General features: G+C 33.2%; 1 protein-coding gene across 8 annotated transcripts in view; it reads right to left on the reverse strand.

Moving 5' to 3' along the window:
• Positions 1–540: 540 nt before the first annotated feature.
• SNX13 (sorting nexin 13) overlaps positions 541–16,607 on the reverse strand; it is a 149,353-nt gene continuing 133,286 nt past the window's right edge. For 3 of the 8 annotated variants that reach the window (XM_033194936.1, XM_033194940.1, XM_033194934.1), the window contains 6 exons: positions 13,387–13,548; positions 11,558–11,629; positions 9,027–9,172; positions 8,709–8,777; positions 6,594–6,706; positions 1,457–4,041 (listed from right to left, as the gene is read on the reverse strand). In XM_033194936.1, coding sequence (XP_033050827.1) covers positions 3,794–4,041; positions 6,594–6,706; positions 8,709–8,777; positions 9,027–9,172; positions 11,558–11,629; positions 13,387–13,548 — 810 coding nt within the window. In that variant the 3' untranslated portion in view covers positions 1,457–3,793. Of the gene's footprint in view, positions 4,042–6,593; positions 6,707–8,677; positions 8,778–9,026; positions 9,173–11,557; positions 11,630–13,386; positions 13,549–16,607 lie in introns of all 8 variants that reach the window. The other 5 variants (XM_033194935.1, XM_033194938.1, XM_033194937.1 and 2 more) reach the window with 3 other exon arrangements.

Genomic DNA, 16,607 nt, shown 5'->3' on the forward strand with positions numbered 1-16,607 from the left:
TATAAATTACATAAAAGTACAAAACTTTCCCCTCAGGAACATCTTATAGGGAACAATATTTTGCCACATGCATTTTAAGAAATATTATGCCAATCCCTGATGGGCTAGAAGTTATCACATCTGATGCCTTAGAAGTCTACTGAAACAGCTCCAAGAAGGATGCAAATATTTTGACCAATCTACTTTTAGAAAGGAAAAAGTCTAAAATATTAGTCAAAATATGAATTTAAAATGAGATCAAATAAAATGGATTACTAATTATGAATCTTTTCAACTGTGGGAAAGATATTTCATAATTTTATATGACGAGGAAGTATAAAGTTTCTTTAAACTGTGGTGTAAATTATTTGCCCCATAAAAGAAAAAGCTAAATTCAGTCCATTTAAGTCAGTAATCACTCAAGCACTCATCTGCCAACCTGGAACTTGAATTGGTTGATATCTAAAAGAAAAGAAAATACAAACAGACCTAAAAATAAGACTACTGAGCAAGCATCTTAGAAGTAACAAAAATACATTACTACTAAATGAACTCAACAAAAATGTTTGTTAATACTTTATTAGTATTTTCTAATGGACAGAACGCAAACCAAATAAATTTTTTAATCCTTTTAGTTGAATAAAAATAACTGACATTCTGATTGTTGTTTCTTTGTTAAAGAAGGAAAGTACTGATAGAACAGTTAGGCACACAGTTGACACTTACTGTACAATGATATGCACACATTATCTTTTAACAAGTATAATCCTAAAATGTGCTCTTTATATTTTTTCCCTTGTAATACAGGAGCCATGCTCCTATAAGCAAAATTTACTACTAATAAAAGAATTTTCCAAGGAGTGACAAAAAGACTTTTAAAACAAGTCCTTAAATAAAAGGATGCAGCAACAACGGAATGTAAGTTGTTGGATTAAGAAGACAGTTTAAGCTACATCTCAAAAAATTAAAAATTCATTTATCTTACAATTACTCAAATACACATGCATTAAATGAAAATATTGCACAAAATTAAAATTTTAGATTGTGAAATTTATATTATTCTTAATTTTTATAAAAATTGGTACACTTTCTGGTAGCACTTAACTGTTTTTTTTTTCCCAAATACCAGCAGCACAAACTTAAAATGAACAAACTGAAATATTCAAGAAAGTTTTTAATGTTTTCTTTTAAAAAAAAATTAAGGCTAACCAAGTGCATCCATTGGTCAATGGCACAATTGATTTCAGCAACTATTTGGAATATCCTAATTATAGGAAATGCCCATCTAAGTGATGTATTTAAATAATACAATCAATTTTTTAAGGTGAATAAACTATGATGGTTCCTAGTTTACATGTTACCTGAAAAATCAGAAAACACAAAGAATGATTAATTTTGAAAGTTCTTGCCTAAAGGCACCACTGACTTAAAAAACATTCAAAATCAAATAAGAGAAGACATAAACCCTCTTCATGTATATATTCACATATGCAATAAATGCATTAAATGTAGTAACTTTATTAAACATAGTACACTGTACTTGACTTATGGTTAAATATTTTACACACAGCTTGACCAAGTCATTCAAAAAGTTATCTCTAATTTTAGCACGACCACAGCTCTTTCTGATGTAAAAGACAGATGTGCATAGAGAAGATGCACCACCATTTACAAAGATTATCATTTGACATTTTCTGCTTCTGAAATATAAACTCTTTTAAACAAAAATTACTTTAAAAATCCATTTACTCAAATAGTTTTTGGTATGACTGCAGTTATCTTGCAGGGCTCTATTTTGAAAATTTACAGTATTACATGACCTTTCTTTCCCTGGTTGATGGCCAGTGCTCCTCACATCATATAGAAATGCTTTTTCACATGTACACGCTAGGCTCTTACATGAATCATTCCGTATACTCTTAGATTTATTCATGTCAAAAATATACTTGAAATGGGCAGGGGCATATATGAAAATCATTGCACTTATGGCCATGCTGATGCTTCCCACAGACATGTTTCACACATCTTCACTTTTAAAGCCTAGGGCTCAGGGAGGGGCCAAGGCAGGGAGACACCCTGAGAAGAAGAAATACTATTTCTTCCACCAGAGCCACTAAGGATCTTTTCTTACTTGCAAGTTGCAATGAAAGGGATTTCATTTTATGTAATTCTGAAGACATGCAACATATGCTGAATATATGCATACTATAAGTATACACAACAGCATTATTAATAAATATGATTATTATAAAGCTTTAAAGGAAGGCTTTATTCTGTTAATAGGCCTCACTTTGAAAGTAGGATCTAAGTGAAAACAAGACAGTGATATCTTGTTCCAATCTTAAAGCTCCCAAATAACTGGGATACCAATACTCTGTCCCTTTATCTTAAGCACCCAGACTTTCTTTTAATACCAGGATCTTGGCTCAGTGGTCTGATAAGTAGCTTCACTATTTAAGGTTTTAGTGTTAATTATTTTTAAAACAAAAAAAGCTGACACACCCAAACCCTTAGACAATGAAAATATTTAAAACTACGCAGAAATCCTGCATAGAAGGGATATGAAGACTTCTAAGATGGATAAAATGGACAGTGAGAAAACTATAGGAAATACAGAAGCTCCAAAACTAGAGAAAGTATTTTATTGGTATAAAATTAATTTATGGGTTTAAAGGTATACACTGAGGGGTTTTGCCTACTAGCTTTATTTTGTAGAATTTTACATTATGTGAAATATAAATAAAAGCATATTTTAAAAAATATTATAGTTCTTTTTCATTTATGTACACTGTCATAGAATTAGGAATTTGTATGTTTATTATGACTAATAAGCTCATTAATCATTTAATTTGCTATTTCTGCAGTTACCTAAGGCATGTCTAGATCACATAATTAAAAATTATCATATGGTAACTTTCCAGACTACTATTTAAATTTCCATATTTTTAGAAGGACAAAATGTATTTGGCAGTTCTTCCAATAAACTATATCTTCTGTATAATCAGTAATCTGTTAAAGATGAAACTAATAATTTTGAAATTTAAATGAGAGCCACCACATGCTTCTTTTTTGCACAAAGAATGCCAAAAGGAAACACAAAACTGAGTACCATTAAGAGCATAACACAGCCCTTAAAGCACAAAGAATAAAAATTGTTGTATACCAATGAATAACAAATCCAATCAAATTCTGTGTTTGATTGGTTTTATTTTATACTCAGCTTTATTTTATATCACAAAACTGTAATTCAGGTATAAGGTTATTTCACACTTTAAGGGCATTCTGTCTCTTTCCCCAGACCTGAAAGAGCTGTTTCAAGGATCATTCACCTGGCTAATTCACAATATATCAAAATGCTGACACAGACCTACAAAATCATTATGCCAAACAAATTCCTCCAAATCGTACACTGCACAGTCTCCAACTGTTAAACAAATCAGCCAATTTATCTCTGAACCATTGTTTTGTGCTTTCCTTAGCTTTCATATATACACTCTGGCATTTTGTCATTGCTGGAGAATGCCGATTAGTTCGAAATGGAAGAAACCAACGCCATTCTTGCTTGAGATGGGGGCAGTTTTCTCTCAATGTTGCAAAATATGCACCAAATCATTTAAGACACAGAAATCTCTCTTGTTAATGGTGGATTATAGATGAGAATGAGAAGAACCACAGACTTATGGATGTATTAATAATCTATTTTGAGACACTAAAAGACTGGTGCAGACACAACAGTATTTGAGTTAAGCCCCAGAAGATCTGTCCATACCATTAGTCCTGGACAAAATGAATACCAGCTTCATAGAGTGGAGTGTCACCTTTTCTGTAAAGAAGGCGCTTGCGTAGTTTGAAGTTTCTGTTTATATTTCTGCATCTGCTTTGACCGTGAATGCAGTTTGTTGAAAAGTTCACGGAATTTATACTGTGGAAATAAGGTTTCTAAAAAGCCTTCCAAGAAGACATAAACCATTCTCCTATTTAATTGGTTATGCTGAAACATTTCAAAAACACGAAGAATACCTTTCCGTGTTGTCTCAGCCCCAATAATGTGCTTCAGTTCATCTAAATGAAGTGGGAGAAAATACACACAATTACTCAAAGGAAACACAAGACCTAAACTCTTAAATGCTCTTAAATTAAGGTATACAGCAGAGTACTGATAAACAGTAGGTAACCAGTTAATGCATTTCAGCTATGTACTACACCTGAAGCTTAATAAGCATCTTTGCATGCATGCATCTATTTATCCACTTATGCAAAAGCTACTGGGAGAGAATATAGCACAGGTGTAAAAGATAAAAAAAGTCTCAAAGATCCCAAACTACAATTACAAACGTGTCCCTTAATACCCATGTGATACTTACCCACCACCCTGACTCTTTCCTCATCTGAAAAGGAGAATTTATAATAACAAACATCCTTATAACTATAAGGATTTGTAAGTCTTTAATGAGATAATGTGAAAAGTGATCTGTAAACTTTGTAATATTATACAAATATTCTTAGTATGCCTAATGAACAGTAACAAATGCTATAAGGAAACAAACTAATCCATGATGGTGAATCAAGTTTCATTGAACACAGGGGAAAAAAAAAAAACCTAATCCCTGATCTACAAAAACCCCTGGCATAGTAACCATGCCATAAAAATGCTAAAAGTATAAGAATATTTGTAGTGGAGAGACTTCCAGATGTGGTAACAAAGAAAAGTTCCCTTTAAGAAAGTGACAGGTAAAGGAGACTTTCTACTTGGGCAGGATTTTGATAGGTGCAATGAGATGAAGGATTAGCCTTGGTGAAATGGACATGAATGAGCAAATAAGCAGTAACTAGAATAACAAAGCATGTTCAAGAAATGGGGATAGTATAAGTTTGGTTGAATTTTATTTAAATTCAAAGTGAAGAAAGTGAAGAAAATAGAAAACTGATAGTGTTGTGACTAAGAGTGAGCAAATTTGGCATTTATTCATAAATAACACCAAGTTACTACAGAGATTTGATTATGAGACCAACATGTATGATTATTAATTATTCATCATATTCTTAATTATTCATAATTATGAATTATTCATAATATTGATAACATAAATATTATTTTGCTGCTTCGGAAAGAAACATACAATTTCCAAAAAGTCATTATCTAACTAGGAGTACCAAATAATTTAAAGCAAAAATTTTGAGAATTTACTAAAAAATAGGCAAGGATTATGTATATACAAATTCATATACTTTTATATGTACCCTCACTTCCTTCAGATCTTCACATCACTGTCATCTTCTCAGTGAGGGCTGCCCTGGCCACCCCATCTAAAACTGCAACCCATCTGACACTACTTATTCCATTTTCCTGCAGTATCTTCCTCTTTAGTACTTATCACTTATCTAACATACTACATTCCATTTATTTGTTTTGTGTGTTTTTGAGTCCCTCTATTTCTATTGGGAAGTAATCTCCAAGAAAGCAAACATAAGTGCAAAGAACAGCATCTGGCACATAATAACTTTCAATAAATATTTGGTGAATAAAGATTTCTTCCAGCTAGATAACTGAGTCAGTCTATATAGCACAATCAGGTTTACTATAATAGTATATTAAATAATATCCTAAGCAATTGTTTCTTATTTTTCTAAAATGTTATTTCTATAATTTGCTTTTTTACCAGCAAATGAAACCGTATATAGGTAAGAATTAAAATCATGTGGCAAATTTTTAATTTAATTGACAGAAGAGAAAACTGGTCATTAAAATTTATGGAGAAAATAGAGTTCTGAATTACAACAAAATTAGAGAAAAAATAGGTATTGTGTGATATTAAATAATGCACAAATATGTCTGTTCATTCTCTACATCCAGAATTAAAATACAGAGAAAAGACATGTCGGCATTTTCAAAGACATTCATTAACAAGTGGCAAAACAACCATCACCACCTCCCAGCCACATTAAATTGCTTTTCACATTATATAACTTCTCTGATTGAAAGAAGAAAAACGAGAAAAAGTAAATCTAAGGTAGTGAGATAGCTGTACCCTAATGAAGTAACTAAAATCAGACCAACAAAATGCTACTAAGTATATTTTGTTTGGGATTATATATTAATAAAGATTAATAATCAGCCAATCAGTTGTTTCTATGTAGATGGAGTTTTTGAAATAATTTGGTTTCCTAAGTAGAACAAATATTCTTCCTGAAAAATTCATACCTTATATTTTATTAGCCTGTTCACCTGTCATGTATTTTATTTAACTTAACTCCCAATATGTTTCAAGACAGCAGAGCGAATGGTTAAAAGCATAAGCTTTCACATCACTTAAAGCCGAGTCAGAATACCAACTGTTGCTTAGTAGCTATAAACACTGGATAGATTATTTAACCTCTCTGAGCTTCTGTTTCCTCATATACAAAGTGGTGATGTTAACAGTCCTTAGCTTTACAGTAGGGTTATGAGGACTGATTAAGAATATATGAAAAATGCCTAGTACAGTGCCTGATATGTATTAAGCCATCAAAAGGTAGTTGTTATAATCAAAAGGCAGTTACACTGGCATGATGAGTGCTAAAAATTCAGAAGAATGACAAACTGTAGAGATTTTTAACTACACATGCCCACTCACCTGGCATAATTGCAAGTAATTTCGTTTTTCCTGCTACTCTTGTTCTCATTCGAATACTTTTATCTCTGCATGGAATAGTCTCTGCTAAAATGCCATTTGGCCAAAATGCATCTCTATTTGAGAAGATTAAATAAATTTTGTAAACATTTTCATTTTCTAATGATACAAGTTGATAAAATTATTTCAAATTTCTACAGAAAATACAAATGCGAACAGAAAGAAAAAGTTTCAGATTTTTCTTTTATTAATATACAGCTTTAATGATATTCAACAAAGATCAAGTAAGTGTAGGGTTCAATTTTGGGGATTCAAAAAAAACAAACACAAGAAAAAATCAGAGATAAATTATGCACCAATGCAGTTCATAAACACTAATGAAGACAGCAAAATGGGATACGTAGATGACTATATCACAGCCATTTAAACTCAAAGTGGGCATCTGCTGATGGAACATCTCATCCAAATGCAACCCTACAATATCTTGAATTTCAATGCCTTAGAGTTTAACACCAATCTCCTTCAGTTATGCCATCCCAATCCTCTTATAATTAAGCCTACATAAGACTAAATTCAAAGCCCACAACTTACAGATGGATTGACTTTCACACGTAAAACAACCCATTCTTCTTAACTTTCAGTGGGCTTTACTCCTGTTCCCCAACTCTTGGTCTGAAGGCAGGGATGAGCACAAAAACTAACCTTTCATCTGGGAATCTGGTGCGAGGGTCAGACTCCCCAGAGCTGCTGTTCTTAACTTTACACATTAGAAGCACCTGAGAGCTTTACATGCTCTTAATGTACAGGCCTTTCACTGGATTAAGTCAGACTCCCTGGACATGGGATCCAGGGATTAGTGATTTTTAAAGCTCTACAGGTGATTTCAATGAACAGCCAATGTTGAGAATCACCACTCCAGAGGAACATCATTTACCCACCTGAAATAAAATAAACATGCCAGGGCAGGTTGTCCAAATTTTGGAAACAGTATGGTACAGTGGGAAGAAACTTAGCTTCAGATTAGAGAAACCAGATTCCCCACTTTGTAGCCTGAGAGCCTATTCAACTTCTCTAATCCTCAATTTCCTTCTAATAAAATAGAGACAAAATATCTACTACCTCATAAAATGGCATAAAATCAGAAAGCATACATAAAATACTGTGCACATTGCCAAGAACTTAAGTTAGTGTTCAATACTGATAGTTCCCTTCTTGCTTCCTTTCCTTCCTTTCAAAATACGTGATGCCATGAATTTTTACACATTGGTTATCTTCATTTTTAGAAAAGAGGTTTATTTCTCTACTGTGTGTACTTTCCTCAAGGGACTGCATCTTATCTCAGCAATGGGCTGAGTGCTAGGCCCAAAGGAGGGGCTCAGTATTTTTTGTAGAAAGAAATATGAAGTAGAGTATCTACTTAATTTTTGTTCCTTGTAGAGGTTCCAATAGCAAATACAACTGTGAAAAACTAATCCCCAAAACTAGATATTTGATTATAGAACCGCAACATTTTTTTTTTTTTTTTTTTTTTTGGAGACGGAGTCTCGCTCTGTCGCCCGGGCTGGAGTGCAGTGGCCGGATCTCAGCTCACTGCAAGCTCCGCCTCCTGGGTTTACGCCATTCTCCTGCCTCAGCCTCCCGAGTAGCTGGGACTACAGGCGCCCGCCACCTCGCCCGGCTAGTTTTTTTGTATTTTTTAGTAGAGACGGGGTTTCAGCGTTAGCCAGGATGGTCTCAATCTCCTGACCTCGTGATCCGCCCGTCTCGGCCTCCCAAAGTGCTGGGATTACAGGCTTGAGCCACCGCGCCTGGCCAGAACCGCAACATTTTTAGGTGAATATTTCAATTATCTTACAGCCATTGTACTGTGATAAAAATGTAGCCTATCATTTGAAAGATCTTTCTTCCATACTTTTCCTATTTTGGTTTTAAAGAAACAAAGATCAATAGGTTCATGAGACAAACGTTTAGTATAATTCTTAGAAGTCTTTTTGCTTATCAATGATAACTAAACCGACTTTATGTCCAGGAAGGAAACAAAAGCAATGAAAGTTAATTAGTGATAACAATGCTAAACTCTGTACTACCTGAAAGAAGTGACTGTGTCTTAAGATATACCTGAAACGTTTCACTGAGTCGGCTACTTGTTCAGGTGAAGTCATCCAATCAACATGGTCAACTATTTTTCTGAAAGTAAAGAAATGTAAATGAGTAAGGTTAAATTTTTAGAAGGTGAAAAAAATAAACATGACTTTCATAGAGCAAGCAACTTAATTTAGATGTAAATTACCCCGAGAGCAACAGACTGCTTTAACGATGTTCTTAAAAGACCCAGAGAAAAAAATTATCTTACAAAGGTTGAGCAATCTACTTCCAGAAGTAAAAGTTTAATAGCTAAGTAAGATCAGATTAGAAGCGAGGAGGAAAGAGTGGTACCTATTAATAGTATCACCATATGTAGCTCTAATAAGCTGTTGAAGTAGGTTTTTGATATTCCTTCGCAACCACTGATTTCTTTCTTTTAAGTCGAATACTTCATCCATGAGAAGCAGCATTACTCTAAGTGGAATATTGTCATCCACCTGACAAAATATGGGAAGAAATAAGAATAAGTTTGAGTTAGCTATCGACTATGAATGGTTACTTTTGTTGCTTTTACTAAATGACTGGTATTTCACAAGTCAGGGAACAAGTTACATTTTAGCCTTCATAATAACTTGACATTAAATTCTAATGTAAAAAAAATATTTCTAGCAGTCATTCTGACAGAATACAGAACTTCATAGCCTCACAATAATGAATACATTTTAAGGCTATAGTTTAACATTTTCAAGGCAAAGTAGATTCATGAAGGTCCTAGGAAAAGATAAGTTGGTTCTTACTATTGGCAGAGACTGTATGAGTTTGATAAGGCAAATGCTAGACCCTTTGTCTATTTTCTAATGCATCTTTTTCATAAGAATAAGATATTCTCAACATCTCCATATATTTAATAGAACAAAACACGAACTATACAGAATAATGTATTTTGCTTAGTTAGTAAATTGTATGTATTTATGTACTTTCAGGAAAAAGATGCTGAAGTTCAATCCAGCACACAACTAAATTCACATTACAAAAGGCACAGTTTACTAAATTACTAGAATTTTCTTTTAGCTTTTAACAAATAAAAGTCACTACAGTTTTATTATCGGAGTATACAATCAGTAAGGCAAGAAGGAAGATGATCGGAATGCTCTGATGCGAAAAAATATGTATAAAATAAAAAGCAGGTACAGATTTAGTACCACATATAATTGTTAGTAATTTTATAATTCTTTCATCACTGAGAAACTGTTTCCAATTATTTCCTCATCAACACTGTAATTTAAATACTGGCAAGAAAGCATGAGCTACACATTTTTCACTGTCATGTTGTAAACATTTCCTTAGTGCACCTTCAATTTCAAAAACTGAAATCAAATAGCTTAATCAAAACCAGTGGGGAGAAGGAAACCCATTTCATCACTGAGACAGAATAAATTCTTCCGTATTCTCTGATCAAGTATATTCCTACGAGTTTGGTGCCATATGAAAATCTAATAAATAGCTAAACTGTAAAAACCACATACCAAAAGGTACAATGTTATGGATATTATGCTATCAATAAACTTAATAAGATATCCTAAAATAAGCTTGAAAAAGCAAATAAAAATATTATTTTTGCTTAAGACAGTTGATTATAAACAAATTGAATTGGAAATGGAAAGGAGATAATTACAACCTTAAAATAAATCTGCCTAACAGAACAGAATAAAACAGATCCAAACATATATGGTAACCTGATTTGTGATAAGGGAGAAACAGTACAGTGGGGAAAAGATGGCCCTTTCAGTAAATGGTGTTTGGATCAACTGGATCCATACCTCAACTCATATACAAAAATCAATCCCAGAAGAACTGCAAACCTAAATGTTGCTACAGTAAAACAAAAAAGGTTTTTAAAGAAAATTCTAGGACATCTCTGTGACCCTGTAATAGGCACAGATTACATATATAGCACAAGAAAGAACCCTAGAGAGTAGAAGACAATGTATTACATATATCTGACAAAGAACTCACATTCAGATTACATAAAGCACTCCTACTAATCAAAAGAACTAAGACAGCTAAGCCAACAGAAAAATGACAAAAGGTCTTGACAGACGCATAAGACAGAACATTCAAATGGCCAATAAACATATGAAAAGGTGTTCAACATTTCAACAGTTATAAAAACGCAAATTCACATGAAATACAACAACCAGAATGGCTAAAATTAGAAAGACAAAATACTGAGTATTGGCAGGATGTAGAACACTGGAACTCTCAAGTACTGCTGATGGCAATGTAAACGGTACAAATAATTTGAAAAAGTACTTGGCAGTATCTACTAAAACTGAACTTATATATCTATATCCTGATACAGCAATTTCATTCCTAAGTATAGATCCAACAGAAACATGTACAGACATGTACGAATGTTCACAGAAATACTATTCATGATACAACAAATAGATTGTACTATATTCACAAAATAGAATACTATAAAGCCACAAGAATGAAGAAACTACAATCACACAAAACATCATGGAAGAACATCACAATGTTGAGCAAAAAAGCCAGACTTCATGGAACACATACACTACAGTTTCATATACACAAAGTATAAAAGCAGAGTAGAAGTTAGGATAGTGATGGTCCCTGGTGGAGGAGAAGGTCCTAACAGGAACAGAGGATGAGGGGCTATTCTGGAGTAGTGGTAATGTTGTTTTTTGATTAGAGTGCTAGTTACATGGGCATGTTCACTTTGTAAGAATTCTTCAAGCTTAACACTCACAATATGTGCACATTAATGATACATATACATATTACACTTCATTAAAAAGTTAAAAAGATATGCCAAGTATGACTTAAACTAAATACTACCAAGAATAAAATTAACTCACATTATCGTCAAGTTGAGCCGAAACTCGGCGATGTTCAGGGTCTGAATCAGTCTTAGGAATTAAAGGAGGCACCTAAAACCAAAACCAAACCCACAAAGTAAACACACTAAAGCAGACAGTGAAAGAACACAACACAATAATAAACCTAAATGAGTATCAGCATTTGATCTGACTTTTGGTACAATATATAAGCCAAATTTAACAATCTAAAATTTGGACCCAAATACAAAGAGTAATTATTTCATTACTAAAAGAGTTTTCTCCTTTACAAAATAAATGACTTTTGAGTTGGAAAGAAAAATTAGTCAGTCAAACTCCCATATTTTTTAGAATTCAAAGCCATGAAAGGTTAAATAACTTGAAAGCCAAAAAGTCATGCATCGCGTAACGACGTTTTGTTCAACAATACCAGAGTGATACCATAACACTGGAATACTATATTTTTACTGCATTTTTTCTGTGTAGATATATTTAGATATACAAATGTGTACCATTGTGTTAAAATGCCTATAGTATTCAGTACAGTAGCATGCTGTACAGGTTAGTAGCCTAGGAGCAATAGGCAATACTATAATAGCCTAAATGAGAAGTAGGTTTGTGGAACTTACACATACCATCTAGGTTTGTGTAAGTTCATTCTATGATGTTCCCAGATGATGAAATCGCCCAATGACACATTTATCAGAACATATCCCTGTTGTAAAGTGATGCACGATTGTAGTTAGTAGTACTGCCAGGGAACAGAGCTCCAACCGACTTTCTTTTTGCCATGAAGAGCTTTTGATATAGTATGTTAATATGTTTAAGAAATTAACAAAATGTTAGATGGAAAGGACAGAAAGACCAATATTGGCTGAAAATCATTTTGTCAGCACAGGAAGGACTGTCAAGACCATCTCAAGTTATTGGTGATGACAAAGAGGCCTAGAAAAGTTCAGTGACTTTTGTACAAATTCATATGAGTAATGAACAGCAGAAGTGGGATTGAACAATACTGATTTCAGTGTTAGTATACTTCCTCGCAAATAGAAATAAAAATGAGGCATCAGAGAAAGTATGAGAATTAACAGAAAAGTATGATTTACACAATTTTAGGAGTGGCCCTTAGATTAAAGAATACCTATGTTTTCATACATTTCCCTTACATTCAAGCATAATCTATCCACTACAAAATTCTAATAGCTATATGTTTTATAGCCTTGATTACAACTTCAAGTAACTATGTCAAAATGATTTTTAAAATGTTAATTAGGAATTCAACAAACTACAGTCTAGTATCTTTACGTGTTAATGTAATTAAAAAAAAAAAATCTCCCTGGGAAATTCTTTTATGACACGCAGAGGTCTATACCCAGTAATGTATGAGCCCAGAGACTGACGGTAATGATGAACTTTTCTTCTCTTTGATCTGGTAATCATTCTATCATGTAAATCAGGAGAAATAAGACTTTATGCTTCCTGAGTGAATACTAGTATAACTCATTTGCACAACAGAATTTATTTGTTTGCTACTAAATTTAATAGTACTTTATGATAAAAATGGCATAATGAAATAAAACAAGATAAAGAATGTTAACTTTACTAATTTTAAGCTTTGGTTTTAAATGAATTTTAAAACCCTACCACAGCAGAGACTAACAAGTAAGTGGATTTTATAATACTCATTTCTGATAAGAATTTTTCTCTTTAGTTTTTTATTCTTTATGAGACTATGTGTCTAGCAACATTTGGAAAGGTTAAGGGAATAAGGTAAATCCAACCAGAATTCAATACTTCTTAGTTGACTTAAAAACAGTTTGCTTTAGACATTACTGAAAGTGTCTTCTTACCTTAAAAAATGATTGCTTTATGTCTTGACCTAATCTTTCTGACATTTTGCCCATGTTGTCTGACATTTTAGTCATTCCCTCTGCCAAACTATCAGGAAGGGATTTAACTGCATTTGAAACATTCCTCATAGAATTGCGAAGCGGATTTACAAAAGTGTCCATCTAAAGGGAAAAAAGAGGTTATATCATGATTTTATTGTACCAGAGTTGTTATCCAAATGACAAGACTTGGAAAATATAGAGTGCAACACTGGAAAGATGCAATAATTCTCTGGTCTATATTATGTCATTACATTTTAAAAGTACAGAAATGTCGTCTTCAGTGTGTCTTAAAAACGTATTTTCGGCTGGGCACAGTGGCTCATGCCTATAATCGCAGCACTTTGGCAGGCTGTAGTGGAAGGATCACTTGAATCCAGGAGTTTGAGACCAGCCTGGGCAACACAGTGAGACTCCATCTCTACAAAAAAAAAACAAAGCCAGACATGTTGGTACATGCCTGTGGTCCGAGCTACTGGGGAAAGTGAGGCAAGAGTATGGCTTGATCTCAGGAGTTCAAGGCTGCAGTGAGCCGTGATCATGTCACTGCACTCCACACACTCCAGCCTGGGCAAAAGTGAGACCCTTGTCACAAAAAAAAAAGCATTTTCACATACACATATATGATTTGAAAATTTGACAGATGAGGTTATTCTTAGAATATCAATATAAGCTTTGGCTGCCTCTTTATTAAAGAGATTTTGAATAAAAAAAGTTTTCCATTCAAAATTGTAAAAGAAAAAATGTTTTCCAAAACAGAAACTGATGCAACGAGAATTAGCCACTATATACTTCTGGCACAGGTCAAAGCAACAATTAGGTATTCTGAGTAGATACTGAACAGAAAACAGGTAAAATAAACAAAAAACTGAAATAACTAATAAATATTTAAGATTTTTAAAAAAATAATTTTAGAATACATTATATGTGCAATTAAAATCTACAGAGGAAATTTAAAGTTCACTACAAAGAAGGAAAAGAGACGTTGCAAATCAGACATGTAAATCTTATCTTAGCAAGGTGGAATTACAAAAACTGTAAAAGGAAATATGACCAGAGATATAAAAAGGAATTAAAAATCTTCAGAGTGACAGAAAGCAAAAATGGTATTATGGCCATAAAATGTAAAATAATTTCTATTAATAAAGAGACATCTAAAGAAACCAGACTAGAGATGCAGATGAGACTGAGAGATTTTTAACAAAAATAAAGAAATCAAAGAAAAGACACAAAACCAATCATACAAAACTACAGAAATATTTTCCAGAAAAAAAAAAAAAAAGGTAAACATCATAAAAGCTACCAGGGAAAACAAATTATGTTCCATGCAAAAAGAAAAAAATGAGTAACAGTAACAAAACTGAATCTCACTGCTTTGGAATCACAGCAACATTAATAGATAACAAGAAGACAAAACTCCTTCACTCTAATTATATTTTCATGGCTTTCATCAAGAAAAACTAGAAAATGTAAAATGAGTAAAATAGTAAAATAAAGTAAGTGAATTTCAAAAGTAAAGTAAGAAGTGAATTTCAAGATAACTGTACAAGGGCTGAGAGTTTTGGATGGTTACTCCCTGGCTTAAGCTCAGCCACTAGTACCGTAGACAGGCTTGCCGGAACATCCACCCCTAGAAGGGACACTGTCAGAGTATAACCAAGAGTAAAATCAAAGGACAGAAACTGGCTTGAATAAGGATTTGAAAAACACGACCACTGGCGGAGAGAAATACAAAGATAAAAAGATGAAGTTAATTCTCACGTGTGGCTGGTGTGTGTGTGTGTGTGTGTGTGTGTCCGCGTGTGCATGCATGCATACAAATGTGTAATTCTAATTCAATATACCGTAGTTTTTGGTCAACCAGAACAGTATGTTCAAATCAACTGGGACATTACTTGCAACACTGTGGCCTTTTCTTTTAAATGGTAATAACATATAAATAAGCTAAATCATGAGAACATAGCGTAGAATTCTAAAGCGAGATAAACATTAAGCATGACAATACAACATTTAAAATGTGCAGCTTGGGAAAAAACTGCCACCTTGCTAACAAGTTAAAATATTCACAGAAGAAATAGCATTTCAGAAGCATAAAAGGCATGAATTTCAATTTAATCCCCAACCTGAGTTTATAAATAGTATGACATCCTCAAAAATATTTTAGAAATTTATACATCTTACACTTCACAGCAGTGTTTAAGTTGAGTTTACCTACTATGCATTGGTTAAATGAATACTATCTCATATGCTTACCCAGGCATGAGGCTATACTACCATTGATACTCTAAGAGAAACTTAATCTATATAATCTATAAAATAATTTCCTAATAATTACAAATAGTTGTCTGTGTAGTATCCCAGAAGTACAGAAGCATTGTTTTCCCCCTAAAGGTAAAGCCCAAGCATTTGTAGTAGGAGGGAAGTGGGGTAAGAAGAATGAAAAACCTCTAAAAGTGACTCTGTTGCTTAACCATGAAAGAGGCAGAATTTCACAGGCATAAAAGCAAAGTCCATCATTGTATGAAAACATTTCCAAAAACAAGATTTGTTTTAAAGTAGATTCTTAGAAAAAAACTTTCAGATGATCATGCACAGGAGATTATGGATTGCCAGCGTAAGTGTATACTTAGCTGTCCTTACACAGATGCTGTATATTCAGTCAATTACCACCCCGGCTGAGTTATATGTAATGTCAACAACATATACAATGGTATTTTAACTTAAATTTAGATCTTAAATTTAAAATGCCTTCACCATGATACAAAACTGAATAGAAAGATACTGTGTACAAAGGAAGAAGGCTACTTGTCAGTTAGTCTTTCTAAAAATTCTTTCACAGGTTTTCTAAAGCTAGGATACACTGTGTGACCAAGTTAATGCTACAAATATTATTTCTCAAGTTCTGAATGGCCACTGATAAAATGTTTGCAGATGATCTACTTTAATAGCTATTTAATTTCCAGTGAAATTAAAAAAAAAAATTGAACTATCATTTAAAGCTGGAAACCACAAATTCTTAAAATGCATAAAAATTATTCTGACATTCTAAAGAGGTCAGCATGATCTTGGTTATCACCAATATGATTTTCGAAAAACGTGTGTTATGGTGGATTGCCAGAAATTAATCAGAAGGACAGATAGAATCCATTATTAATTTATTAAAAAAAGTGAGTGGCTAGCAA

This window comes from Trachypithecus francoisi, unplaced genomic scaffold (assembly GCF_009764315.1).
Source record: "Trachypithecus francoisi isolate TF-2019V2 unplaced genomic scaffold, Tfra_2.0 Lachesis_group4, whole genome shotgun sequence".
NCBI lineage: Eukaryota > Metazoa > Chordata > Mammalia > Primates > Cercopithecidae > Trachypithecus > Trachypithecus francoisi.